The sequence below is a fragment of the Rhinoraja longicauda genome, chromosome 33 (assembly GCF_053455715.1).
Source record: "Rhinoraja longicauda isolate Sanriku21f chromosome 33, sRhiLon1.1, whole genome shotgun sequence".
Lineage (NCBI taxonomy): Eukaryota > Metazoa > Chordata > Chondrichthyes > Rajiformes > Arhynchobatidae > Rhinoraja > Rhinoraja longicauda.
Genome location: NC_135985.1, coordinates 27,136,903 through 27,164,207, shown reverse-complemented (window position 1 = coordinate 27,164,207; position 27,305 = coordinate 27,136,903). Strand labels below are relative to the sequence as shown.

Sequence of the window (27,305 nt, the reverse complement as noted above, 5' to 3'; positions counted from 1 at the left end):
ACAGCGGGTGGAACTGCTGCCTCACTGGCACAGCGGGTGGAGCTGCTGCCTCACTGGCACAGCGGGTGGAACTGCTGCCTCACTGGCACAGCGGGTGGAGCTGCTGCCTCACAGTGGCACAGCGGGTGGAGCTGCTGCCTCACTGGCACAGCGGGTGGAACTGCTGCCTCACTGGCACAGCGGGTGGAACTGCTGCCTCGCTGGCACAGCGGGTGGAGCTGCTGCCTCACAGTGGCACAGTGGGTGGAACTGCTGCCTCACAGTGGCACAGCGGGTGGAACTGCTGCCTCGCTGGCACAGCGGGTGGAGCTGCTGCCTCACTGGCACAGCGGGTGGAGCTGCTGCCTCACTGGCACAGCGGGTGGAGCTGCTGCCTCCACAGTGCCAATGTCCCAGGTTTAATCCTGATCTCCAGTGCTGTCTGTGTGGGATCTGCACATTCTCCCTGTGACTGTGTGGGCTTCCTCCGGGTGCTCTGGGTTTTCTCCCACATCCCAAAGACGTGCGGGTGAGCGGTGGTTGGCCTGGGCCTAGTAGATTAAAGGGGTGAGCGGTGGTTGGCCTGGGCCTAGTAGATTAAACGGGTGAGCGGTGGTTGGCCTGGGCCTAGTAGATTAAAGGGCATCTTGCCATGTGTATCTTCAATCAATCAAAAACAGAAATGGCTTATTTTACATAAATGTTTTGCTTTCAATTTGTTTATTAAGCAAAGTTGATCTCATACAGTGTGGTATTAATGACACAGGCTGCCTGATAGCACAAGATTTAAAAGATGTTTTGGATGACAGTAAATTGCCTCTTTATTGACTGCCAGGTGGTCCTATCATTTTTTCAGTAGCAAACACAGAGTATTTGACATGCACCATATTATGTTTCTGGTTTGTAGCGGCGACTATTTGGAATGTGATTACTGCTGCCCGAGGGCACTACCTTTGTAAAGTGTGAATCTTGCAGTGTGGGTTTAGACCATTGATTCCCACCCAACAATGGGAATGAGTAATCTGAATTCACTTAGGGAGCGTTAAACTAACACTGGAATACAAATTAGTATTAATAGACCAAATGAAGCATAAAGTCCAGAACTTCTCACACATTGGTAACCTGGAGTTAAGTTACCAACAGTTGCAGGTTTCAGTGCGGCTGGTGTATGTCATCAGAGTTTGTGTGATCAGACTTCAATACTGGGCATCTTCGTAATGCATGGACTGTAACTACAATTGAATCTGTGAGTTGGGTAGACGAGTCTGATTCATGGGCGTGCTGTGGATCTGGGGACAGGATGGGAACAACATCAGACGTTGACTGCACAATGGGCAGTGGTAATGGATGGACATTATATCTGCATGGGTGGTGATTCTGCTGGGCAACTAACCTGTTTGTTTAAGATAGCTTATCTCCACTGTGAAAGTGACTTGACGAGCTCAGTGATCCTGATCCACACATGCCACACCGTGGAAATGGTACTCCTTAGTTTAGTTTAATTTGGTTTAGCTTGGAGATACAGCAATACAGCATGGAAACAGGCCCTTCAGCCACCCAAGTCCATACCAACCAGCAATCCCCGTACACTAGTACTGTCCTGCACACTAGGGACAATTTACAATCTTTACCAAGGCCAATTAACCAAAGTGGGCAGTACAGTGGTAGAGTTGCTACTTCACATTGCTAAAGACCTGGGTTTGATCCTGACGACGGACGTTGTCTGTATGGATTTTGTACGTTCTCCACATGACCTGTGTGGGTTTTCTCCAGGTGTTCTGGTTTCATCCCACACTACAAAAACGTACAGGATTGTATGTTAATTGGCTTCTGTAAAAAATGTAAATTGTCCCTCCACTTTGTGTTACTGTGCGGGGATCGCTGGTTGGCGCGGACTCGGTGGTCTGAAGGGCCTGTTTCCGCGTTGTATCTCTAAACTAAACTAAACTAAATTAACCTGCAAGCTTAGAGTGTGGGAGGTAACCGGAGAACCTGGGGAAAAATCTACGCAGTCATGGGGAGAACGTACAAACTCTGCTCAGACAGCACCCATAGTCATGATCGAACCTGGGTCTCTGGACTTTCAGAAAACCTTTGAGGTCCCACACAGGAGATTAGTGGGCACAATTGGAGCACATGGTATTGGGGATAGGGATAGAAAATTGGTTGGCAGACAAGAAACAAAGAGTAGGAATTAACGGGTCCCTTTCGGAATGGCAGGCAGTGACTAGTGGGGTACCGCAAGGCTTGGTGCTGGGAACGCAGTTATTTACAATATATATTAATGATTTAGATGAAGGAATTAAAAGTAACATTAGCAAATTTGCAGATGACACAAAGCTGGGTGGTAGTGCGAACTGTGAAGAGGATGCCTCGAGGATGCAGGGTGACTTGGGTGAATGGGCAGATACATGGCAGATGCAGTATAATGTGGATAAATGTGAGGTTATCTACTTTGGTGGCAAGAAGAAGAAGGCAGATTATTATCTGAATGGTGTCAGATTAATAAAAGGGGAAGTGCAACAAGACCTAGGTGTCTTTGTACATCAGTCATTGAAAATTCCCAATCTGACCTTTCTGTCCTGGGCCTTCTCCATTGTCAAAGTGAGGCCCAGTGCAAATTGGAGGAACAGCACCTCATATTTCGCTTGGGTAGCTTACACCCCAGCGGTATGAACATTGACTTCTCTAACTTCAAATAGCCCTTGCTGTCCCTCTCTCTCCATCCCCCCCCCTTCCCCCTTCACCCACCAGTCTTACTGTCTCCGACTACATTCTATCTCTGTCCCGCGCACTCCCCTGAAGAAGGGTCTGGACCCAAAACGTCACATTCCTTCTCTCCAGTGATGCGGCCTGTCCCACTGAATTACTCCAGCGTTTTGTGTCTATCTTCGATTTAAACCAGCTCTGCAGTTCTTTCCTACACTATTAAATTTTATGACAGTCTGGCTGCGTATTTTCATGCCAGCCAGTCACAAAATCCAATGAGTTTCACAACATGCCATGGTGTGACTACACTGCACATGGCAAGGTAAATGCTTGTGGGATATAAATACTGCAGTCACCTGCAGAGTTGAGATGTACAGTTGTGCATTGTTCATACAAAATACATATCATGTGTCACCCACATAGGCAAAATATACCTGCGTGTGAATCATAATCAATGGCTGTACTGTCATGTTATTTGAAATGCAGCATTTCTGACAAAGTAGATCAATTAGGTGCTTTGCTGAGTATTATTCTGTTCCCTCAGAAATCATTATTTCACTCATGGAGCAGAGGATAAAGGAGGAAAAGAAACAGCATTTTACACTTTGACGTTCAACATCACGTTCCCGCATTCAAAGGATGTCTGCTATCTGGCATACCACTACCCATACACCTACTCAACGCTAATGGTATGTGGCATTCTTATAAAACAGCGGAGAGGTATTGCAACATCACTTTAACAGGAATCTGAGGGGTACCTTTTTCACACAAAGGGTGGTGGGTGTATGGAACAAGCTGCCAGAGGAGGTAGTTGAGGCTGGGACTATCCCAACATGTAAGAAACAGTTAGACAGGTACATGGATAGGACAGGTTTGGAGGGATATGAGCCAAACACAGACTGGTGGGACTGGTGTAGATGGGACATGTTGGCCGGTGTGGGTAAGTTGGGCCGGAGGGCCTGTTTCCACGCTGTATCACTATGACTATGACTGTCTGATTACATCTGCAGAACATAGAGTCTTGGAGTCACAAGTTCACATGTTCACAAATTATAGGAGCAGAATTAGGCTATTCAGCCCATTGAGTCCACTCCGTCATTCAATCATGGCTGATCTCTGCCTCCTAATCCCATTTTCCTGCCTTCTCCCCATAACCCTTGACACCCGTTCTAATCAAGAATTTGTCTATCTCTACATTAAAAAATATCCACTGACTTGGCCTTCACAGCCCTCTGTGGCAATGAGTTCCACAGATTAACTACCCTCTGACTAAAGAAGTTCCTCCTCACCTCCTTTCTAAAAGAGTGCCCTTTAATTCTGAGGCTATGACCTCTGGTCCTAGACTCTCCCACCTGTGGAAGCATCCTTTCCACATCCACTCTATTATTCTGTATTCTGTGCCCCTCAACCTTGTAAACTACTACAAGTAGAGGCCCAGCGCTGTCAAACACTCATGTGCTAACCCACTCATTCCTGGAATCATTCCTGTACACCTCTGCTGGAGCCTCTCCAGAGCCAGCACATCCTTCTTGAGATATGGGGCCCAAATTTGCTCACAGTATTCCAAATGCGGCCTGACCAGCACCTTATAGAGCCTCAGCATTACATCTCTGTTTTTGTATTCCAGTCCTCTTGATATAAATGCTTGAATTTGCATCCTCATACAGCAATGAAACAGGCCCTTTGGCCCAAGCTGTCCACGCTGACCAGGATGCACCATCTATGCTCGTCCCACCTGTCCGCATTTGGCCCATATCTCTCTCAACCTTTCCTATCCATATAGCTGTCTGAACGTTTTTAAACAGTCGGCAGATGTAACGAGCAATCTATCCCATTTTAAGATGATCATAACAATTATCAAAGCCATCAAAGTAGAAAATAGAATAATAGTGGAACATGAAAGATTTGTGCAGATAGCAGTAATTAATTAACATCCTATAGAACCTGAGGCTGAGCTGAAACATATTCCACCTTGAATTTCTCGAGCTGACGATGACCCTGATGCCAGTATCTTCGCTGTCCTGGTGATCATTAGTTGACCTTGGCGATGGACATCTGAGACAGAAAGTGTGCATGTTTTATTATTGTGCCGCTCTATTTGCTAACTCCTGGTTTGTTCCTTAATTACAGTTTATTTTGTCTTGTTAATCATTCTTCCCACTTTGTAATGCTAATGAATATCTCGGATATTCAGCAACATCATGGTGGGAGTGATCACTTCACTACAGTGGGAGAGATCACTTCACCACGGTGGGAGAGATCACTTCACTACGGTGGGAGAGATCACTTCACCACGGTGGGAGAGATCACTTCACCACGGTGGGAGAGATCACTTCACTACGGTGGGAGAGATCACCACCACGGTGGGAGAGATCACCACCACGGTGGGAGAGATCACTTCACTACGGTGGGAGAGATCACTTCACCACGGTGGGAGAGATCACTTCACTACGGTGGGAGAGATCACTTCACTACGGTGGGAGAGATCACTTCACCACGGTGGGAGAGATCACTTCACCACGGTGGGAGAGATCACTTCACTACGGTGGGAGAGATCACCACCACGGTGGGAGAGATCACTTCACTACCAATGCATTTTGGTTCCAGAAAAACTGCCACCATATTTTTTGGGAAATTGCTGTCTTTGATACTGACAGTGGGCTTCCTTGTAGTATCCTCCTGAATCAGACAGCCCACCTGGATCCACAGAGAAGTGATAAATCTTCTATGGTCCATTGAGCTGAGTGTTCACACTATTTCTCTCTGCACAGATGCTGCCTCATCTTAGTTTAGTTTAGTTTAGAGATACAGCTCAGAAACAGGCCCTTTGGCCCACCGGGTCCACGCCGACCAGCAATCCCCACACATTAACACTATCCTACACATACTAGGGACAATCTGGGCGGCACGGTAGCGCAGCGGCAGAGTCGCTGCTTTACAGCGAATGCAGCGCCGGAGACTCAGGTTCGATCCTGACTACGGGTGCTGTACTGTAAGGAGTTTGTACGTTCTCCCCGTGACCTGCGTGGGTTTTCCCCGAGATCTTCGGTTTCCTCCCACTCTCCAAAGACGTACAAGTATGTAGGTTAATTGGCTGGGTAAATGTAAAAATTGTCCCTAGTGGGTGTAGGATAGTGTTAATGTACGGGGATCGCTGGGCGGCACGGACTTGGTGGGCCGAAAAGGCCTGTTTCCGGCTGTATATATATGATATGATATGATATGATGATAATTTACAATTATATCAAATCAATTAACCTACAAACCTGTACATCTTTAGAGTGTGGGAGGAAACCGAAGCACCCAGAGAAAACCCAGACGTTGGGGTTTAAAACCCAGTTAGAACGTACACACTCCGTACAGACAGCACCCATAGTCAGGATCGAACCCATATCTCTGGTGCTGTAAGGCAGCAACTCTACCGCTACACCACCCAGCATGACCTGGCAGGCATTTCCAGCACTTCCTGCTTCTATTTCTGATTTTTATCATCTGTGGGGTTTTTTTCTTTTCAATTTACTGCCCTCTGGATAGAAAAGGTTTATAGGGAATGCCAAACATTGTCCAACAAGAGCAAATTGGGCGGAACACTTTGGTCCACATGGAAGAATGGGGCCACGAGGCCTGTTTCCCTGTTAATAACTATATGACTCCCAGTCTGGCCTGCGTGTGATTTCAGGCCTAGGGCAATGTAGCTGACTGTTAATCTCAGATGTTCAGGGGCTAGAGATGGCTAATGAATCCTGGCCTGTCCATGATGTCCTCAACCTGTGATTGAATAAATAATAAATATTATCACGGTGGCGCAGCGGTAGAGTTGCTGCCTTACAGCACCAGAGACCCTGGTTCGATCCTGACTACAGATGCTGTCTGTTCGGAATTTGTACGTTCTCCCCGTGACCAGTGTGGATTTTCTCCAAGATCTTCAGTTTCTTCCCACCCTCCAAAGACGTACAAGTTTGCAGGTTAATTGCCTTGGTATAAGAAAGTAAAATTGTCACTAGTGTGTGCAGGTCAGTGCAGATCCCCGCACCTTAGTCAGTGTTAATGTGCGGGGATCGCTGGTTGGTGCGGACTCGATGGGCAGAAAGTCCGTGCTCTATCTCTAAACTAAACTAAACAATCACTTCCTGCAGCCTGGAGACCATGATGTGGTTTTATCCCCATGCTTCATAATGATCTGCTGAAAATCAAAGTTGTATCATTTAACTTTCAAACATATTGAGCACTGAGTGACACGAAAGATTTTTAATCATTCGGAAATGTGAGCCACAATGATGGAGACCAGCCAGAGTTTGGTGCAAACGTGCTTTAGATTAGATTTCCCTGTAAACTAAAATTGGATTTCTTTCTTCAAGTAAAATGCTATTGAAATGGAATCAAGTGTTGAGTTTGTTCTCAATAAAATAGTTATTTGAATAGTAAGATATTTCAGATTATTTCGCTTCCTGGTGACAAATTCTTTTGATTCCCTTCAGAGCGTGAAGCTGCTTCACCAGATATTTGATGGAACACTCATTTATAAATAATCTTTAAAGCACATGTAAAATGAACTGACACCATTGCAACCTGATCTCTAACTCAAAATGGGGCTCAAATTTAATCTGTGACACCAGTATTAACACAGCACTTCACCTCCTGCGTAATTCAATACAAAGAATCTTCGATGAGCTCACATTTCATGAAGCTCTTTACACAATATAAAGGTCTTTAACAAGTAGTCATTTGTAGATCCATTTACACCCCTCAGCAGTAACAAATTAAATATATGTTTGAGTATGGTGTTGGTTGAGGCCAGAAATATAATCTGGTCATTAAATATGAACTTTCCAAACAGAGCCATGGGACTTCTTACATGTCTCAGGCTTCAGGTCTAACCTCAGTTTGATGTGTCATGCTCGTTGAGGAACATGTCCTCTGGCCCATTCCTGCCTCCCTTAGCAAGTCGGCTGTCTCTGATATTTCTTCATTTGGCTTCTCCTATTTTTCTGAAGATGCTGAACGTTGCTGAGTGGAACTCTGCGGCGGTGTTTCCAGCTGCATCCTCCCGTGATTACTCCAGTTAGAGTGGGCCAGTCGTCATCCTCCCGTGATTACTCCAGTTAGAGTGGGCCAGTCGTCATTAGCCCGTGATTACTCCAGTTAGAGTGGGCCAGTCATCATTAGCCCAGATCCTCGCTGTTTACTGATCCAGGGTTACAAATAAACATCAGTTTGAGTTGGGAACCAGTGACTGGACATAGAACACAGCACAATACAGCACAGGAACCCACAATGTCTGTGCTGAACATGATGCCATTAAATTAATAACATATATAACAACATATAACAACTACAGCATGGAAACAGGCCTGTCCGGCCCTACCAGTCCACGCCAACCATTCTCCCTGACCTAGTCTCATCTACCTGCACTCAGACTATAACCCTCCAATCCCCTCCTATCCATATACCTATCCAATTTACTCTTAAATAATAAAATCGAGCCAGCCTCCACCACTTCCACCGGAAGCCCATTCCATACAGCCACAACCCTCTGAGTAAAGAAGTTCCCCCTCATGTTACCCCTAAACCTTTGTCCCTCAATTCTGAAGCTATGTCCCCTTGTTGGAATCTTCCCCACTCTCAAAGGGAAAAGCCTACCCACGTCAACTCTGTCCGTCCCTCTCAAAATTTTAAAAACCTCTATCAAGTCCCCCCTCAACCTTCTACGCTCCAAAGAATAAAGACCCAACCTGTTCAACCTCTCTCTGTAGCCTAAGTGCTGAAACCCAGGCAACATTCTAGTAAATCTCCTCTGTACCCTCTCCATTTTGTCGACATCCTTCCTATAATTTGGCGACCAGAACTGCACACCATACTCCAGATTCGGCCTCACCAATGCCCTGTACAATTTCAACATTACATCCCAACTTCTATACTCGATGCTCTGATTTATAAAGGCAAGCATACCAAACGCCTTCTTCACCACCCTATCCACATGAGATTCCACCTTCAGGGAACAATGCACAGTTATTCCCAGATCCCTCTGTTCCACTGCATTCCTCAATTCCCTACCATTTACCCTGTACGTCCTATTTTGATTTGTCCTACCAAAATCTCCTCTGCCTGCACATGACCCATATCCCTACATTCCCTGCATATTCAAGTGTCTATCTAAAAGCCTCTTAAATGCCACTCTACCTCCTCCACTACCCCTGGCAGCCACCGCTCACTGTGTAAAACGTTTGCCCCGCTCTCCCTCTCTCATCTTAAAGGTATCGCCTTAGTCATTGACATTTCCACACTGAGCAAAAGGATCTCAGTCTATGCCTCCCATAATTTTATAAACATCTATCAGGTCTCTCATGAGTCTCTGGCATTCCAGAGAAAATAATCAAAATTTGTCTAACCTCTACTTATAGCTAATACCCTCTAATCCAGGCAGCTTTCTGGGTAACCTCTTCTCCACCCTCTCCAAAGCTTCCTTCCTGTCTTGGGGCAATCAAAACTGCACACAATACTGCAAATGCAACCTGACCAAAGTCCTTTCAAGCTGCCATGTGACTTCCTAACTCTTATACTCAATGCCCTGACCAATGAAGCAAGCATGCCAATACTTTCTTTACATGTGATCTACTTTGCTCACTTTTAGGGATCTGTGGTAATAATCAACCTTAACTTGTGTAGGAAGGAACTGCAGATGCTGGTTTAAACCGAAGATGGACACAAACAGCTGGAGTAATTCAGCGAGACAGGCAGCATCTCTGGATAGTCTGAAGAAGGGTCTCGACCCGAAACGTCACCCATTCCTTCTCTCCAGAGATGCTGCCTGTCCCACTGAGTTACTCCAGCTTTTTGTATCTATCAACCTTAACTTACTGGCTCAGATAGAAGTTTTTAAATACCAGATTATCCCCTCAGCTGAAGAAATTCATCTTTCTCCGAGAAGTCTGGAAATGTAGTAGGAAATCCTAGGCAAGCATTTATATCAAGGAGCAAAATGCAAGTTGCTGGAGGAACTTGTATGTTACTCCAGATTTCCACTTCTGCAGTATCTCTCGCATCTCTATCTACATCAAGGTCTATTCTGTTTCCTTCAGACTCACCTGTACCTGCTGGAACAGTCGATCAATAGTGATCAGGTTTACTTCAGGTACCAAGTGTTGTGTTCCACACTGGGCGGTAACGACTGCCCAGTTATCACCATTACCGCAACCCCTGGCTCCCAACCCGAACAGCTGCAACAATTTTGTAAGTAATCTTATTTCAAGCCTTTCTTCCCAATGCATTTGGTTTCAAATCTTTGCATACCTCACCACGGCAATATGTGGGTGCGCCGTACACTGCTCTGATTGGGATTGTCTTGTATCTTCATGTAGACATGTATCTCATGGAGAGATGGGGATGATGCAACCACTATGGAGTCAGAGAGCCTGAGAGCCACAGAGAGGCTTTAGCCCACTGAGTCCACGCTGATCTTCAACTATCCATTTAGATCAATCTCCCAATGAATCCCCTTTTTCATTCCCCCACACTCCGATCAACTCCCCCCAGAGTCTCCCACTTACCTTTAGTCATTAGATATGCAGCGCGGAGACAGGCCCAAGTCTGCACCGACCAGCGATCCCTGTCCACCAGCATTATCCTACACACGAGGGAAACCGGAGCACCTGGAGAAAACCCACACGGTCACAGGGAGAACGTACAAACTCAATACAGGCAGCACCCATAGTCAGTATCGAACCCGAGTCTTTGGCGTTGTAAGGATGCAAATCTACCGCTGGGCCACCGCGATTGAACCCAGGTGTCTGCCGTTATGAAGCAGGGATTCTATCAGTCCCACTGTTATTGTTTAATGTGGGAATGAGACTAACGTTGCAGACTTGGGGGGTTGCCTGATTTATTTTCATATAATGGTTGGCAGAATTTGAAGAATCTTTGTCTGAAGGATTGGAATTTGAAGGATTGGTCTGTCCAAATATGAACGTCTTCATTAACATAATCTTTAAATGCTAAAATTATGCTGGGTTTGCTAATTTTTATATCTGTGTTCAGTTCAAACTGAAAGAGGAATTTAACATCGCTAAACAGCATCTGTCAGTTGCAAGTGAGTTAAGTGCACAACAAATCAACACTTTGACCTGTTACAATGCTTGTTGCACTTGCATTGTTGAAAGTAACTTTCTTAGTGTCCCAGGAATGAGAGAACCAAGAGAGGATCCACTATACAGCACACTATTCCCTTTATCATGTACCTGAACATTGTGAATGGCTTGATTGCAATCACGTATTCTCTATCCACTGACTGGTTAGCACACAACAAAAGCTTTTCACTTTGGTACACATGACAATAAATAAACTAACCTAAACTAAATTTCACACCTTTGTGATATCCCAGTGCATTTTGTAGCTAATTCATTACCTTGAAGTTTTCTTTGTTTCTATGTTTCAGTAACTGCTGTAATGCAGGAAATGGTGCAGCCAATTTATGTGAATGAAGATCATACAACCTGCTTCCACCTGTTGGCTGGTGTTAATCATTGGCTTGTGCTCTGGTCTCCAAAATAATGATTTGGACTTTTTCAATGATTGATTGAAATGACACATTGAGTTTGTGTGTGAGATCTCACTGAAGGCTGGCATGGCTGTGAGTGCAGCATTGCCCCAGTACCCAGCCACAGTGCTCGTGGAGATGGCCAGACAAACATCTGGACTAGCATTTGAACACTTGCCCTTCTGACATTTAGTCAGGCCAACATCTTTTCTGGGCCTGAATATAGCAGCAAATCTGCAATAGTTCCAAACACAATTTTATACAAAGAGTTTCACAGTGGCACAGCTGGTAGAGCTGCTGCCTCAGCGCCAGAGACGTGGGTTCAATCCTGGCCTCAGGTGCTGTCGGTGAGGAGTTTGCATGCGTTTACTCTGGGTGCTCTGGTTTCCTTCCACATCCCAAAGTTCAGGTTTGTAGGTTAAATTGCTCTTTGCAAATTGCCCCTGAGTGTAGAAGGAGTGGATGAGAAAGGAGATAACATAGAACTAATGTGAACAGGTGATCAATGGTTGGCGTGGACTCGGTGGGCCAAAGAGCCATGCTGTGTCTAATTGGCATCTGAATATGGGTTTCCTGTGGTGGAATAACTTTTCTAAGAAATATTGGCGGGTCTATTGCAGGTACAGCAGGCAGTGAAGAAAGATAATGGCATGTTGGCCTTTATGACACGAGGAGTTGAGTATAGGAGCAAAGAGGTCCTTCTGCAATTGTACAGGGCCCTAGTGAGACTGCACCTGGAGTACTGTGTGCAGTTTTGGTCTCCAAATTTGAGGAAGGATATTCTTGCTATTGAGGGAGTGCAACGTAGGTTCACTAGGTTAATTCCCGGAATGGCGGGACTGTCGTATTTTGAAAGACTGGAGCGATTAGGCTTGCATACACTGGAATTTAGAAGGATGAGAGGGGATCTTATTGAAACATAAGATTATTAAGGGATTGGACATGCTAGAGGCAGGAAACATGTTCCCAATGTTGGGGGAGTCCAGAACCAGGGGCCAGTTTAAGAATAAAGGGTAGGCCATTTACAACGGAGATGAGGAAAAACCTTTTCAGTCAGAGAGTTGTAAATCTGTGGAATTCTCTGCCTCAGAAGGCAGTGGAGGCCAATTCTCTGGATGCTTTCAAGAGAGAGCTAGATAGAGCTCTTAATGACAGTGGAGTCAGGGGGTATGGGAGAAGGCAGGAACGTGGTACTGATTGAGAATGATCAGCCATGATCACGGTGAATGGCGGAGCTGGCTCAAAGGGCCGAATGGTCTACTCCTGCACCTATTGTCTATTGTCTAAGATCAAATGTCTTGAAGTCCATACATTGTTGAGCAGAGCTAGAAGCAGCATACAGTTGCATCAACCTGTTCAATTCATCCCACTGGAGGATCCCCAGCCAGGGCAGATGTATGGGTGCAATCTCAACTCTGCCTTAATTTCTGCTGATTGAATATGGATGCTACTCTACCAGGGCTAGAACGTTTAGTGATTGATAGTTATTCTTCAGGAGCTCACTTCACTGGATTGAAAGATGATCAGCCTTGTGTTTCCCAGCTCCTTTCATTGTCACTTTGCCGTTCTCATGCAGAGTACACTCATGGGCGTCAGAAAGGCACAATGCTTGAACATTGACGTTTTCTCAGGTAATATTTATATAGAGACAAGAGGGAACAATAGTTCAGGCAGATTTGGAATACTGAGCAATAATTCACCAATGAAAATGCTATGATTAATTAGCTACTAGTCCAAGTGGACCCGTTGGGCCCACAACTCATTGGGTTGCCATTGTGACGTGGGAAAATGGCACTTTTTTCTTTAAAATAAATGGCTTTTTTAAAAAAACATCTCAGTGAAAATCGCGATTTTTCTTTAAAATTGTGTTTTTTTCTGCATTGGTCTAACACCTTCCCTTCCCCTCCATGCCCTCAACCCCCGTTCTTCCCCACCCACTCCCTCCTTCCCACCCACCCCCAGTCACCCACTCCATCCCTCCTTATCCCCCCCCTCCATTCTTAGGGGCTCTCCGGCAGCGCCGCCATTCCCGCCCGTCGGGTTTCCATTGTGACGTGGAACATGGAGGTATTACTGCACATGGGCGGCTGACGGGCACAGCAAGTGGAAAAGAGATTTATTAAAGTTTAAAATGTGAATAACAAAATATAACAATTTGAATGTTAATAGGATTTCTTGATGCAAGAATTTTCAACATCAGCATCATTTCCCCTTTTCACAACAGGAAGGAGTTGTTGAAAATCGCCACAACAAATGGTAAGAATGCCGCCAAAAGGCTCATCGTTCTTTTTGCATAGATCTCGAAGAGTTCTGTCCACTGCTTCAAAGCTCTCCCTCCTAATCATCGGGCACTCATCTCAAACAATCAGTCTCACACTCCTGATCAAATGAACCATGTTGGAGTTCTTCTCAATGTTGCACATTGTATTATTGGTCACTTCGAAGGGTATCTTGAATCGAGAATGTGCAGTTCTTCCACCAGGCATCAATGTAGCATGAGTATATTCTGGTGTTTATAGAAAGGTTATTGAACAGAAATGCTTTTTACAACAAAGAAAAAATTGTTTTGTTTTGTTTTTCTATTTTGGTTTTTCCGTACACATCCCAATTCTCTTGATATTGAATAAAAGAATAATGGTCATAAAATGTATGACAAAGTTAGGAAGAAAGAGTCTCATTTAAAACTGCACATACCTAACTCATTGAAGACATACTTGCTCCAGTGGTCTTCAACAGCAAATCACAATGGCCTGGCGGGCGGCAAGGAGAGACCTGGTGAGTGGCGAGGTGACCCAAGGCCCAGGGAGAGGCGAAGCAGGGGTCCGGCGAGCGGCGAGGCCAGGCATGGCAGGCGGCGAGGCCAGGCCCGGGCGGGCGGCGTGGCAAGGTGCGGGCGGGCGGCAAGGTGCGGGCGGGCGGCGTTGTCCGGGGAGCAGCGAAGCAAGGTGAGGCCCGACGAGCGGTGAGGCGAGTCCCAGCGAGCGACGAGGCGAGACCCGGCGAGCGGCAAGGGGAAAGGCAATGCGAGCGGCGAAGCCCGGTGGGCGGTGAGGCGAGGCCCGGCCTGGCGAGCAGAGGCCTGGAACAGCGAGCGGCGAGGCGACTCGAGGCCCTGCGAGCTGCGAGGCCCGGCAGGGCAAGCGTAGAGGTGAGAGAGGCCCAGTGAATGGCGAGGTCCGGCCTGGGCAAGCGGCAAGGCCAGGCAAGAGGCGGGGTGGGGTGGGGCAAGTGGCAGGGCAAGTGGCAGGGCAAGTGTCAAGGTATGTGATGCAAAATTGGAATGGCAGAAATGAAATAAGAAGGCGGAAGCTTTCTGCCAAATTCGGAAGGGTTCGGAGGTCTGCATGAGGAGAGTGGGGGGGGAGGAGGAGAGGGGGGAGGATGAGAGGGGGGGTTGGAAGAGAGGGGGGGGTATGAGGAAAGGGGGGAGGAGGAGAGGGGGGGAGGAGATGGGGGGGAGGAGGAGGGGGAGGAGTAGAGGGGGGTTAGGAGGAATAGAGGAGGGGAGGAGAGGAGGAGGGGGTAGAGGAGATAGGGGAGGAGGAGAGGGGGGTGAGGAGGAGGGGGGGGGAGGAGGAGGAGGGGGAGGAGGAGGAGAGGGGGAGAGGAGGAGAGGGGAGGGGGAGGAGGAGAGGGGAGGGGGGAGGAGCAGAGAGGGGGAGGAGGAGAGGGAGGAGGAGAGGGGGGAGGGGTCGGGCGCTGCGCGAATACAGGAGGGGTTTGGGCCCAGTGGGTCCGCTTGGTCTAATTAGTCTGACCTTTAACTGCTCGGCGGCGGCCCAGCAGTGCTGAGCGGTGAAGGAGACGTCATGGCTGAGACAGACCGTGCGACAGCAGGAGCGGCGGCGCTGAGCGAAAGTTGTCGACGAAGATGGAGACGCCCAGGATTTAGAGCGGGCAGAATCAGCAGCAGCAGCGGCGGCGGAGACGCGATGGTTCAGCAGGAGCCTGGGGGATGGGGCGGCGGCCATTATGGAGCGGGAGCGGCGGCTGCGGTGATGGCGGGGCGGGGCTCCGGGGCGGACAGGCGGGCATAATGGAGACGCCCGGCCGGGGTTTGGAGCAACGCCGGTGGCGATGGCGGGGCGGGAACTCCGGGGCCCTCTAGTGAAGGAGCCGGCCGGGGTTTGGAGCGGGAGCGGGAGCGGCGCCATGATGGAGACGCCCAGGGTTTGGAGCGGCGCGGTGACGCTCCCCCCACTTGGGCCGCGAAACCAAACGGGCGTCTGGCGAGAAGTGGAAGCTGAACGAAAATGGCGACCCTCCCCCAACTGCGCACGTGCAGTCACCCGGCGGCCATCTTACGTAAGGACCGCCCCTCCCCCGACTGCGCATGCGCGGGTTTTTAAAAACATTAAAATGTGAATAACTTAAAAAATATAACACCAATTTCAATAAAACTACCATTTTTACCATTAAAGTGATGAAGGTGAGTAAGGTGGGCCTAAAATTGTCGCGCTATCGTGTACCGTTTTGGCTGAAGTTCAGTCACAAACAAGATAACAAACGAGAGTTTTAGTATATAGATGGCCATAGGACAGATCAGAAATAAATGGATTATTTCCACTGAATCAAAAAGGGAGAGGGGAAGTTTGATATAAATGTATAATTATGAAGCGTGTTGGTGGCATGACATGGATAACTCAATTGAAGAGTCACTGTAACAGTTTAAAGTGCCCAGCAAAAATGAGAAGAAATTGGGCGCAGCTGCAGAGTTGCTGCCTCACAGCACCAGAGACACGGGTTCGATCCTGACTACGGGTGCGGTCTGTACGGAATTTGTTCATTCTCCCCGTGACATGCGTGTATTTTTCTGGGTTCTCTAGTTTCCTCCCACACTGGAAGGGGTGACCAAGGAGGTAGATGGGGGTAGTGCAGTGGATGTGGTATACATGGATTTCAGTAAGGCTTTTGACAAGGTCCCACACAGGAGACTAGTCAAGAAGGTAAGAGCCCATGGGATCCAGGGCACCTTGGCAAAATGGATAAAAAACTGGCTTAGTGACAGAAGGCAGAGGGTGATGGTAGAAGGGTGCTTCTGTGACTGGAGGCCGGTGTCCAGTGGGGTGCCGCAGGGATCGGTGTTGGGTCTCTTACTGTTTGTAATCTACATAAATGATCTGGATGTCAACGTACAGGGCATGATCAGCAAGTTTGCAGATGACACAAAGGTAGGGGGGGTGGTGAATAGCGAAGAAGGGATCTGCAAGCTGCAGGAAGATATCGATGAGATGGTCAGATGGGCGGAGCAGTGGCAGATGGAATTTAATCCTGAAAAGTGCGAGGTGATGCACTTTGGCAGAAATAACTTGGAGAGGGAGTACACCATGAATGGAAGGACCCTAGGGAAGACAGGGGTACAGAGGGACCTTGGAGTACAGGTACACAAGTCCTTGAAGGCAGCAGGACAGGTGGACAGGGTGGTTAAAAAGGCATATGGGTTACTGGCCTTCATTAGTCGGGGCATCGAATATAAAAGTAGGGGGTAATGATGGAATTGTACAGAACACTGGTGAGGCCACAGCTGGAGTATTGTGTACAGTTCTGGTCACCACATTATAGAAAGGATGCGATAGCTTTGGAGAGGGTGCAGAGGAGATTCACCAGGATGCTGCCAGGGATGAAGGGCCTCGGCTATGAGGGGAGACAGGGCAGACTGGGGTTGTTTTCCCTGGAGCAGAGAAGGCTGAGAGGGGACATGATCGAGGTGTACAAGATCATGAGGGGCATAGATAAGGTAGATGGCGGGGAACTTCTTCCACTGGTGGAAGGTTCAACAACGAGGGGACATAGATACAGGGTAAGGGGAGGGAGGTTTCGGGGGGATGTGAGAAGGAACTTTTTCACCCAGAGGGTGGTTGGAGTCTGGAACTCACTGCCTGGGGTGGTGGTGGAGGCGGGAACACTCACAACGTTTAAGAGGCATTTGGATGGGCACTTGAAATGCTACAACATTCAGGGCTACGGTCCAAATGCGGGAGAATGGGATTAAAATTAGACAGTGTTTGGTAACGGGCGGCGCGGACACAATGGGCCGAAGGGCCTCTTTCTGTGCTGTAGGACTCTATGACTATGACTCCAAACTCCTGGGGTGGATGTAGAGGGGGGTGGGGGCGTGGGGGAGCTGTAGGGGAGCTGGGGTGGTCTGGGGGGGAATGTGGGGGGAGCTGTAGGGGAGCTGGGGTGGTCTGGGGGGAAGGTGGGGGGGCGTGGGGGGGAAGGTGGGGGTGGCGTGGGGAACTGGGGTCATGTGGGGGGGATGGGGGAAGCTGGGGTGGTCTGGGGGGAAGGTGTGGGGGAGCTGGGGGGGGACGTGGGGGGGCTGGGGGGAAGGTGGGGGGGGGCGTGGGGGGTCTGGGGGGAATGTGGAGGGGGCGTGGGGGAACTGGGGTCCAGTGGGGGGGATGGGGGGAGCTGGGGTGGTCTGGGGGGAAGGTGGGGGGGGTGTGGGGGGGCTGGGGGGAAGGTGGGGGTGGGGTGGCGTGGGGAACTGGGGTCGTGTGGGGTGGATGGGGGGAGCTGTAGGGGAGATGGGGTGGTCTGGCGACGGGATAGGGGGAGCTGTGGGGGAGCTGGGGTGGTCTTGGGAACAGGTGGGGGGGGGCGTGGGGGAGCTGGGTGGTCTGGAGGAAGGTGGGGGGAGCTGTAGTGGAGCTGGGGTGGTCTGGGGGAAGGTGTGGGGGGCCTGTAGGGGAGCTGGGATGGTCTGGGGGTAAGGTGGGGGGGTGGTGGGGGCAGCTGTAGGGGAGATGGGGTGGTCTGGGGGCAAGGTGGGGGGGAGGTCCTGGGGGAGGGATGTTGGGGGAGTCTGTGGGGAGGTGGGCCGGAGATAGGCTGGAGGTGGGCTGACCACTTGCTGGCCTACACATCTTGGCTGAGAACTCTTTGTACTCAGTGTGATTAGTAATGTCGTGCTCCATAGATTGGCAGGATCTCCTGCAGTAGGACAGGCTGAGCATGCTGAATTAAGAAAGCTTGAGTGAGGTCATGGTGTAGTAGAATCATCTCTTGCTGTCTCTCACAACATGGAAACAAAGCTCGAATCAGTAAGGACAATCAGTCTCTTGGTCGACTTTGCTCTCTTGCGATGAACATCTAATTGTCAACTAAGATCAAAGTGCATAAGGAGTTGTATTCACAGCTGTGAGGCTCGGACGCTGTACAGGAGAACAAAATCCATGCAAGTGACATGGAGAACGTACAGACAACAAACTCCGTACAGACAGCACTCATAGTCGGGCTCGATCCCGGGTCTCCGGCGCTGCAAGCACTGTAAGGCAGCCATTCCACCGCTGTGCCACCGTGCTGCATCTCTGGTGAAAAGGGACGGGTGACGTTTCGGGTCGAGACCCTTCTTCAGACCGTCAGAGAAAATGGTGCAAAGTGTCCTGGATGTAGGTGGGAAGGGATTGGACAAGGGGAATAGAGTAGCATAGAGGTATGTGAGATGAGTTCAGTGGGGCAGGAGCAGGCAGAGACAATGGGTCTGCCGGGGAAGTGCTGCTCAAGGATATTCACGAGAAAGTAGAAGCTGGCTGTGCGGGGCTGCAGAACAATGAGTGTGGAAGCTGTAGAGGGCAGATCGCCAGATGCTATCTGACCCGCTGAGTTACCCCAGCACTTTGTGTATATCTTTGGCATAAATCAGCATTTGTAGTTCTTTGTTTCTCCGTGAATTGGCTGTTGAATAGTGGTAGGAATAGTTCAACGAACCACACCAGTCCCAGGTTAGAGAGTCAGAAAGAGAGATATGCTGTGGGTGCACTTAATATATGAGCAGAGCCCATTGTGTGAGAAAAAAGGAGGGTATAAACAGAGCAGTGGAGAGCATCTGCCTCATTAAAGGCATTGAATGTACCGCTTACTACCACGCCTGAACTGCACTATATATTTCATTCATGGCTCTGAGATTTGTTAGGTAATGAAAAATTTGCATGAAATTAAAATTTATTCTCTTCTTTTTACTTTGTTATTCTTGGCACTAGAATACCTAAATGCCCGATTGTCAGTGTGACACGACCACAGGTAATTCTATGGAAATTAGCTGGATTATAGTTCACAGAATTTGTCATTATTTTTTACAATAAATTACTTCTGGCTCTCTTAAATTATTGGATTTCTGTGGACTCTGGAACTGTAGTAATTTGCCTAATGATAGCAGCTACAAACACACGGGTTGGGGGCAGAAGTTGGCTGCCCAGCTATTCAATAAAATCTCAGCCATCTGAGTGCAATGGTGATTGTTTCCCTCCAGCCCAAAAACCCCTCGCCCCCTCGCTTCACCAATCCAGGTTCAGCTTTATCATTATCACATGTACAGGTACAGTCAAAAGCTTCTTTGCATGCTATCCTATCAGATGAGATACTCCGTACATAGACACAATCAGTTCAAACTCAAGTACAACAGATAGAGCAAAGGGGGAAGATTCAGAGTGTAGAATATAGTTCTCAGCATTGTAGCGCATTGTAGCGCATCAGTTCCTTAGATAAAGTCCAATGTCCTCAATCGGGTATATGTGAATCAACCAGTACCCGAGCTTGTGGAAGGACTCTTCAGAAGCCTGATAGCAGAGGGGAAGAAGTTGTCTAGTCTGGTGGTGTACACTTTCAAGCATCTGTACCTTACGCCGGACATGAGTAGGGAATAAAAGGAATGACCGGGGTGGGAGATGTCTGATTATATTGGCTGCGTTTCCGAGACAGCATGGTGTAGATGGTGAGAAGCTTGGTCAGCAAAATGGACTGGGCTACATCTACAACACTCTGCAATCTCTCTGGTCTTGGGCAGAGTTGTTCCCAAACCAAGCTGTAATTCGATGCGACATCATGCTTTCTATGGTGCATCGGTAGAAGTTTGTAAGAGTCACTGGAGACATTCCACATTTCCTCAGCCTTCTCATAAAGTAGAGGCATTGGTGTTTCGTCTTGCCGGTCGCATCTGTATGGTTGCTCCACGACAGATCATTGGTAATATTAAAGCCAGGGAACTTGAATCTTTCAACCATTTCTAGATTGGCACCATTGATATTGATTGGGGCATGTACTCCACCACGCGTCCTGAAGTCATTAACCTTCGCCTTCATCTTGCTGGCATTGAGGGAGAGGTTGTGGATATGCTAGTTGGTCTAATGTTTCCTTTCAAGACAATCACTCCATACCCCACTCTCCCCACCGCTCCATGCCCCATAGCCGGTATCAACCAAATAAATCTTCTTTCAAATATTCCAATGCATAATATCCTTTCCTAGAGGGACTGACACCGTATTTCAGATGTGATTTTAGTTTTGGTTTTAGAGATGCAACGCGGAAACAGGCCCTTCAGCTCACTGAGCTCCCACTGACTAGCGATCCTTGCACACTAATGCTCTCCAGTTCAGTTCAGTTCCTACACACTGGGGGCAATTTACAATTTTACCGAAGCCACAAACCTGTACGTCTTTGGAGTGTGGGAGGAAACTAGAGCACCTGGAGAAAACGCACACATGTCACGGGGGCAACGTACAAACTCTGTATAACACCTGTAGTCAGGATCGAACCCGGGTCTCTGGTGCTGTGAGGCAGCAGCTCAATGGACTTCTCCAAAGCCCCAGGCAATTGAACTTTAGTATTCATCTCCTCTAGAATAATTCTCAGTTATTCTGTGAGCTTTCCTAATTACTTGTTGCACCTGAATATTGTCCTTTTCTGTATCATATAGAGGTGCACTCAAATCCCTCTTACCGGATCAACAATCTCTCGCCACTTAGGTAACCTGCATTATCCCACAGAATACTACAACCTCTAGATCTTATCCAGTCATTTGACCTAATTCAAAGATAGACACAAAAAGCTGGAGTAACTCAGCGGGACAGGCAGCATCTCTGGAGAAAATAAATAGGTGGCGTTTTGGTCGAGACTTTTCAGACTGAGAGTCAGAGGAAAGGGAAACAAGAAATATAGACGGTGATATAGAGAGATATAGAACAAATTAATGAAAGATATGCAAAAATGTAACGATAATAGACCATTGTTGGCTGTGGCCTAGGTGAAAATGAGTTACATACAATGAGACTCAACAAGATGACTTTGAAGCTAGTACAATGTCTTTGGTGGGGGAGGGTTGGTGAGAGAGGGTTGCAAGAGAAATCAATATTTATACCGCTGGGTTGTCAGCTGGATTGTATCCTACTTCATATCTCTTGTAGCTTCTTTAAGTGTTTGTCACAAATAGTGGGAGGCACGGAGCCACAGGAAGGGGTTTCTGCCTTACAGCACCAGAGACCCGGGTTCCATCCTGACTATGAATGCTGTCTGAACGGAGTTTGTACATTCTCATGTGACCTGTGTGGGTTATCTCCGGGTGCTCCGGTTTCCTCCCACATTCCAAGGATCTACAGGTTTGTAGGCTAATTGGCTTGGTAAAAATAGTAAATTGTCCCTAGTGTGTGTAGAATAGTATTAGTGTGTGGGGATCACTGGTCGGCGCTGACTCAATGGGGTGTAGGGCCTATTTCTAAATCTAAATCTGTATCTCTAAACTAAACTAAACTTGTTTTCCCACCCATATTTGTATCATTCGCAAACTTAACAATCGCACCCTTTTAGTTTAGTTTAGAGATACAGCACGGAAACAGGCCCTTTGGCCCACCGAGTCCGCACCAACCAGCGATCCCCACACATTAACGCTATCCTACACACACTAGGAACAATTTACATTTATACCGAGCCAATTAACTTACAAACCTGTACATCTTTGGAGTGTGGGAGGAAACCAAAGATTTTGGAGAAAACTCACACAGTCACGGAGAGAATGTACAAACTCCGTACAGACAGCACCCGTAGTTGGGCTCAAACCCGGGTGTCTGGCTCTACAAGCTCTGTAAGGCAGCAACTCTACCAATGTGCCAGCATGACGCTCTTCATTCAAGTCATTTATTTGAAGTTGTAAAAGGTTGAGACACCAGTACTGATCCCTGTGGCACATCAATTGGTTGGTCTTTTTTATTTCTGGTTGGCAAGAGATATTTCTGCATACTCTCAGTTTCCTGTTAAGCAGCATTCCTTTATCCACATCAGAACGTTGCCTGTTACACCAACGGCTTGCATTTTGCACCACCTTTGATTGCAGCACCTTATCAGATGCCTTCTGGAAAACAAAGTATAAACATTCACCAGGTTATCCACAGCACACTATTTCTTCAACAAACTCCAATACCCTGGACAAACAAGCTTTTGCCTCAGATTTACATAGAACAGCTGCACATCTACATTGGCCAGTGCTGTCGTGCAATCTGCATGCTGCATAGTTCCACTGGCAGCAGGTGATGTGAAGAGCAACACAAGCTACCAGTTGATTTAGGTGCCTCACTCTTCCCCACATCTTTGTCCATTTCTCAGTCACCAGACACTGTCAGTGGGGCTATTTGCTAATTCCTACCGAACCCCACAAACACAGAGACATTTAAACAATTATATCCACATTGGCAATTCATTACGCTCCATACCTTTTGAAAATTGATTTTCGCTCAGCTCCTGACCTCTGTGTTTACTGAATCACCCTCTGTCACTGGGAACGATGCATAAAATTCAGGAATTTGAAAATTGAACTACTTAATCAATAGGGGAAAGATGAATGTCATAATTAATACAGAATGACTGACCATTTTCAGAAACTGTTGATCTCTTGCAGCCTACACACATCATTGTGGTATTACTAGTGTGTATGTACAGTGGTGTGTATGTCCTGTGTGGATCTATGTTGGGAATTGATACACTATTAGCAGCAGGTATTTTTGTGTTTGGACGATCAGCCATAGGCCTTGCAGTCGGCTGTATGGTACCTTGATTCTGTTCTGACTTATGGTACCAGAAATCCAAAAACAGCAGATGCTGGAAAAACTCAAGCAAGTCAGGCAGCTTCTGTGGAGAGAGGAAATTAGATGGTTCAGGTTGATGAACTTTCATCAGAATGAAGGAAAAGTTAAAAAACAAATAGATTTTCAGTTGTAGAGAAGTTGGGAATAGGTGGAGAGGACAAAGGAAATTATTCTGATTAGACAGAGACCAGGAGGGTCTAAGTAAAACCAAAGGTGGGGAGAGGGATAAAGTTGCATTCTTTGCAACTTAGAACAAGTTTGGTTTATAAATGTTCTCGATTTGATTGAAAGGTCATCAAACTAAAACAGAAATTCTGTTTCTGCAGCAAAGATTTAATGGAGCAAACAGCCTCCTTCCCGTATGAGGAAATATAAAAAATAACATGTGGTGTTAGGTTTAGTTTAGAGATACAGCATGGAAACAGGCCCTTTAGCCCACCAAGTCCATGTTGACCATCAATCACCCGTTCACACTAGTTCTATGTTATCCCTCTTTCTCATCCACTCTCTACAAACTAGACAATAGACAATAGACAATAGACAATAGGTGCAGGAGTAGGCCATTCAGCCCTTCGAGCCAGCACCGCCATTCAATGCGATCATGGCTGATCACTATCAATCAGTACCCCGTTCCTGCCTTCTCCCCATACCCCCTCACTCCGCTATCCTTAAGAGCTCTATCCAGCTCTCTCTTGAAAGCATCCAACGAACTGGCCTCCACTGCCTTCTGAGGCAGAGAATTCCACACCTTCACCACCCTCTGACTGAAAAAGTTCTTCCTCATCTCCGTTCTAAATGGCCTACCCCTTATTCTCAAACTGTGGCCCCTTGTTCTGGACTCCCCCAACATTGGGAACATGTTATCTGCCTCTAATGTGTCCAATCCCCTAATTATCTTATATGTTTCAATAAGATCCCCCCTCATCCTTCTAAATTCCAGTGTATACAAGCCCAATCGCTCCAGCCTTTCAACATACGACAGTCCCGCCATTCCGGGAATTAATCTAGTGAACCTACGCTGCACGCCCTCCATAGCAAGAATATCCTTCCTCAAATTTGGAGACCAAAACTGCACACAGTACTCCAGGTGCGGTCTCACCAGGGCCCGGTACAACTGTAGAAGGACCTCTTTGCTCCTATACTCAACTCCTCTTGTTACGAAGGCCAACATTCCATTGGCTTTCTTCACTGCCTGCTGAACCTGCATGCTTCCTTTCATTGACTGATGCACTAGGACACCCAGATCTCGTTGGCAATTTAGGGGCAATTTACTGAAGGCAAATTAACCTGCAGATCCGCACATCTTTGGTATGTGGGAGGGAACCTGAGCACCTGGAGGACATCCCCTCGAGATGACATGCAAACTCTATACAGGCAGCATCCGAGGTCAATCGAACTAGGTCCCTGGTGCCATGAGGCAGCTGCTCTACCAGCTGTGCCACTCCTCTGTCTGAGCTAGCGTACTTCAAGCATTCTCATGATATTTCCACCTATAGGTTGGGAATGCTCTCCCACGTTTGCATGTGCAGCAGGGGTAATAACAGTTTAACATTAATTCAGTTACAGCAAAGTGCTTTGTAATGCCTTTAGGATGCTGAATATGGTTTATGAATGCAGAAGGGAATTGTATTGTGGAATCTTAAATACAGAAGGAGGACATTTATTGTTAATGCTCAAGCTCCTTGAAAGATATCAGATTAGTCTCACACTTTGTAATTTACCAACCTGGGTTTTCATCAAATTATCATCGATAGTTACACTTGAATGCCCTTTCACTAACATTTCAGGCAGTGTATTCCACATTAGAATAACTTGCAGCAAAAATAACAATTTCATCATGCCCTGACTACTGCTAATTACTTTGAATTTGAATGTTTTAAATGTAATTTGGAATCTTGGTTTCGCTGGCAAGGTTGAGGTTTATTGCTCATCCCTAACTGAGTCTTTGAGCCACTGCACATCTTCAGGAGATGCCACTCCTCCAGGGCTTTTGGGCAAAAGTTACCAGAGTTACAAAGGTTTGAATAGATTCTATGTGGAGTGGATGTTTCCATTAGTGGGAGAGTTTAGGACTAGAGGCCGCAGCCTCAGAGTAAAAGGACGTACCTTTAGAAAGATGAGGAGGAATTTCTTCAGTCAGAGGGCGGTGAATCTGTGGAATTCATTGCCACAGATGGTTGTGGAGGCCAAGTCAATGGGTATATTTAAAGGCGGAGATTGCTAGATTCTTGATCAGTAAGGGTGTCAGTAGTTATGGGGAGAAGGCAGGAGAATGGGGTTGAGAGGGAAAGATAGATTAGCCATGATTGAATGGTGGAGTAGACTTGATGGGCTGAATGGCCTAATTCTGCTCTGTGAACTTATGAACATGAAGACACAGTAAAGATGAAAGGGCAACGATACATTTTCAAGTCAGGATGGTGTAGATTTGGAGGAATCTTGCAGGGGGTGGTGTTCCCATGTCCTTTGTCCTGTGTGGTTGGGGTCAAGGGGTTAGAGGTGATTATTTGGACCAACCGAGATGAGTAAAGGCAGTGTGGATTGGGTTTAGAAAATTTGTTACAGAATGCCCTTCATTTCTTGCTGCATGCTAGGATTTTAAGCAAGGTCAATTTTCTTTTCTGTAGGCCACAAAATTGCTCTGATGGTACAGCTGCCTGATCTTTTTGATATTGTTTATTTAAATGCATTCTTGCTGTGAGCTGAGCTACATACATCTCTGACCTAACACATAATGACACTAATGGGAGTTATCTACAGGCCCCCAAACAGTAGCCAGCATATAGGGTGCACGTTGCAGCAGGAGTTAAGACTGGCATGTAACAAAGGTAATGCCACTGTGGTTATCGGAGATTTCAATATGCTGGTAGACTGGGAAAATCAGGTTGGTTCTGGACCCCAAGAAAGGGAGTTTGTAGATTGCCTCCGAGATGGATTCTTAGAGCAGATTGTATTGGAACCTACCAGAGAGAAGGCAATTCTGGATTTAGTGTTGTCCAATGAACCAGATTTAATAAGGTAAAGGAACCGTTCGGAGGTAGTGACCATAATATGATAAGTTTTAATCTGTAATTTGAGAGGGAGAAGGTTAAATCAGAAGTGTCGGGTTTGCAGTTGAACAAAGGAGACTATGAAGGCATGAGAGAGGAGCTGGCCAAGGTCGACTCAAAAAGGATCCTAGCAGGAATGATGGTGGAACAGCAATGGCAGGAATTTTCGGGCATAATCCGGAAGATGCAGGATCATTTCATTCCAAAGAGGAAGAAAGATTCTAAGGGGAGTAGGAGGCAACCGTGGCTGACAAGGGAAGTTAGGGATGGAATAAAACTGAAAGAAAAGATGTATAACACAGCAAAGAGTAGTGGGAAGCCAGAGGATTGGGAACTTTCAAAGAACAACAGAAGGTAACAAAAAGGGCAACACGGGCTGAAAAGATGAAGTACGAGGGTAAGCTGGCCAAGAACATAAAGAAGGAGAGTAAAAGCTTCTTTAGGTATGTTAAGAGAAAAAGATTATTAAAGACAAATGTGGGTCCCTTGAAGGAAGAAACAGGTGAAATTATTATGGGGAACAAGGAAATGACAGAAGAGTTGAACAGGTACTTTAGTCCTGTCTTCACAAAGGAAGACACAAACAATCTCCCAGATGTACTAGAGGACAAAGGGAGAGAGGAACTGAAAGAACTTTGCATTAGGCGAGAAATAGTATTAGACAGACTGATGGGACTGAAGGCTGATAAATCCCCAGGGCCTGATGGTCTGCATCCCAGGGTAGTCAAGGAGGTGGCTCTAGAAATCGTGGATACATTGGTGTAAGAAAATAACTGCAGATGTTGGCACAAATCGAAGGTATTTATTTACAAAATGCTGGAGTAACTCAGCAGGTCAGGCAGCATCTCAGGAGAGAAGGAATGGGTGACGTTTTGAGTCGAGACCCTTCTTCAGACTGATGTCAGGGGGGCGGGACAAAGGAAGGATGTAGGTGGAGACAGGAAGACAGTGGGAGATCTGGGAAGGGGGAGGGGAAGAGAGGGACAGAAGTTGGAGAAATCAATGTTCATACCACTGGATACATTGGTGATCATTTTCCAATGTTCAATAGATTCAGGATCAGTTCCTGTGGATTGGAGGGTAACTAATGTTATCCCACTTTTCAAGAAAGGAGTGAGAGAGAAAACAGGGAATTATAGACCAGTTAGCCTGACATCAGTGGTGGGGAAGATGCTGGAG

General features: G+C 47.1%; 1 protein-coding gene across 1 annotated transcript in view; it reads left to right on the top strand.

The window, feature by feature from the left end:
* agbl1 (AGBL carboxypeptidase 1) overlaps positions 1-27,305 on the top strand; it is a 312,383-nt gene that overhangs the window by 98,523 nt on the left and 186,555 nt on the right. The window contains exons 16-17 of the mRNA XM_078427109.1: positions 3,233-3,377; positions 9,768-9,918. Of these exons, the coding sequence (XP_078283235.1) occupies positions 3,233-3,377; positions 9,768-9,918 (296 nt within the window). The remainder of the gene's footprint in view (positions 1-3,232; positions 3,378-9,767; positions 9,919-27,305) is intronic.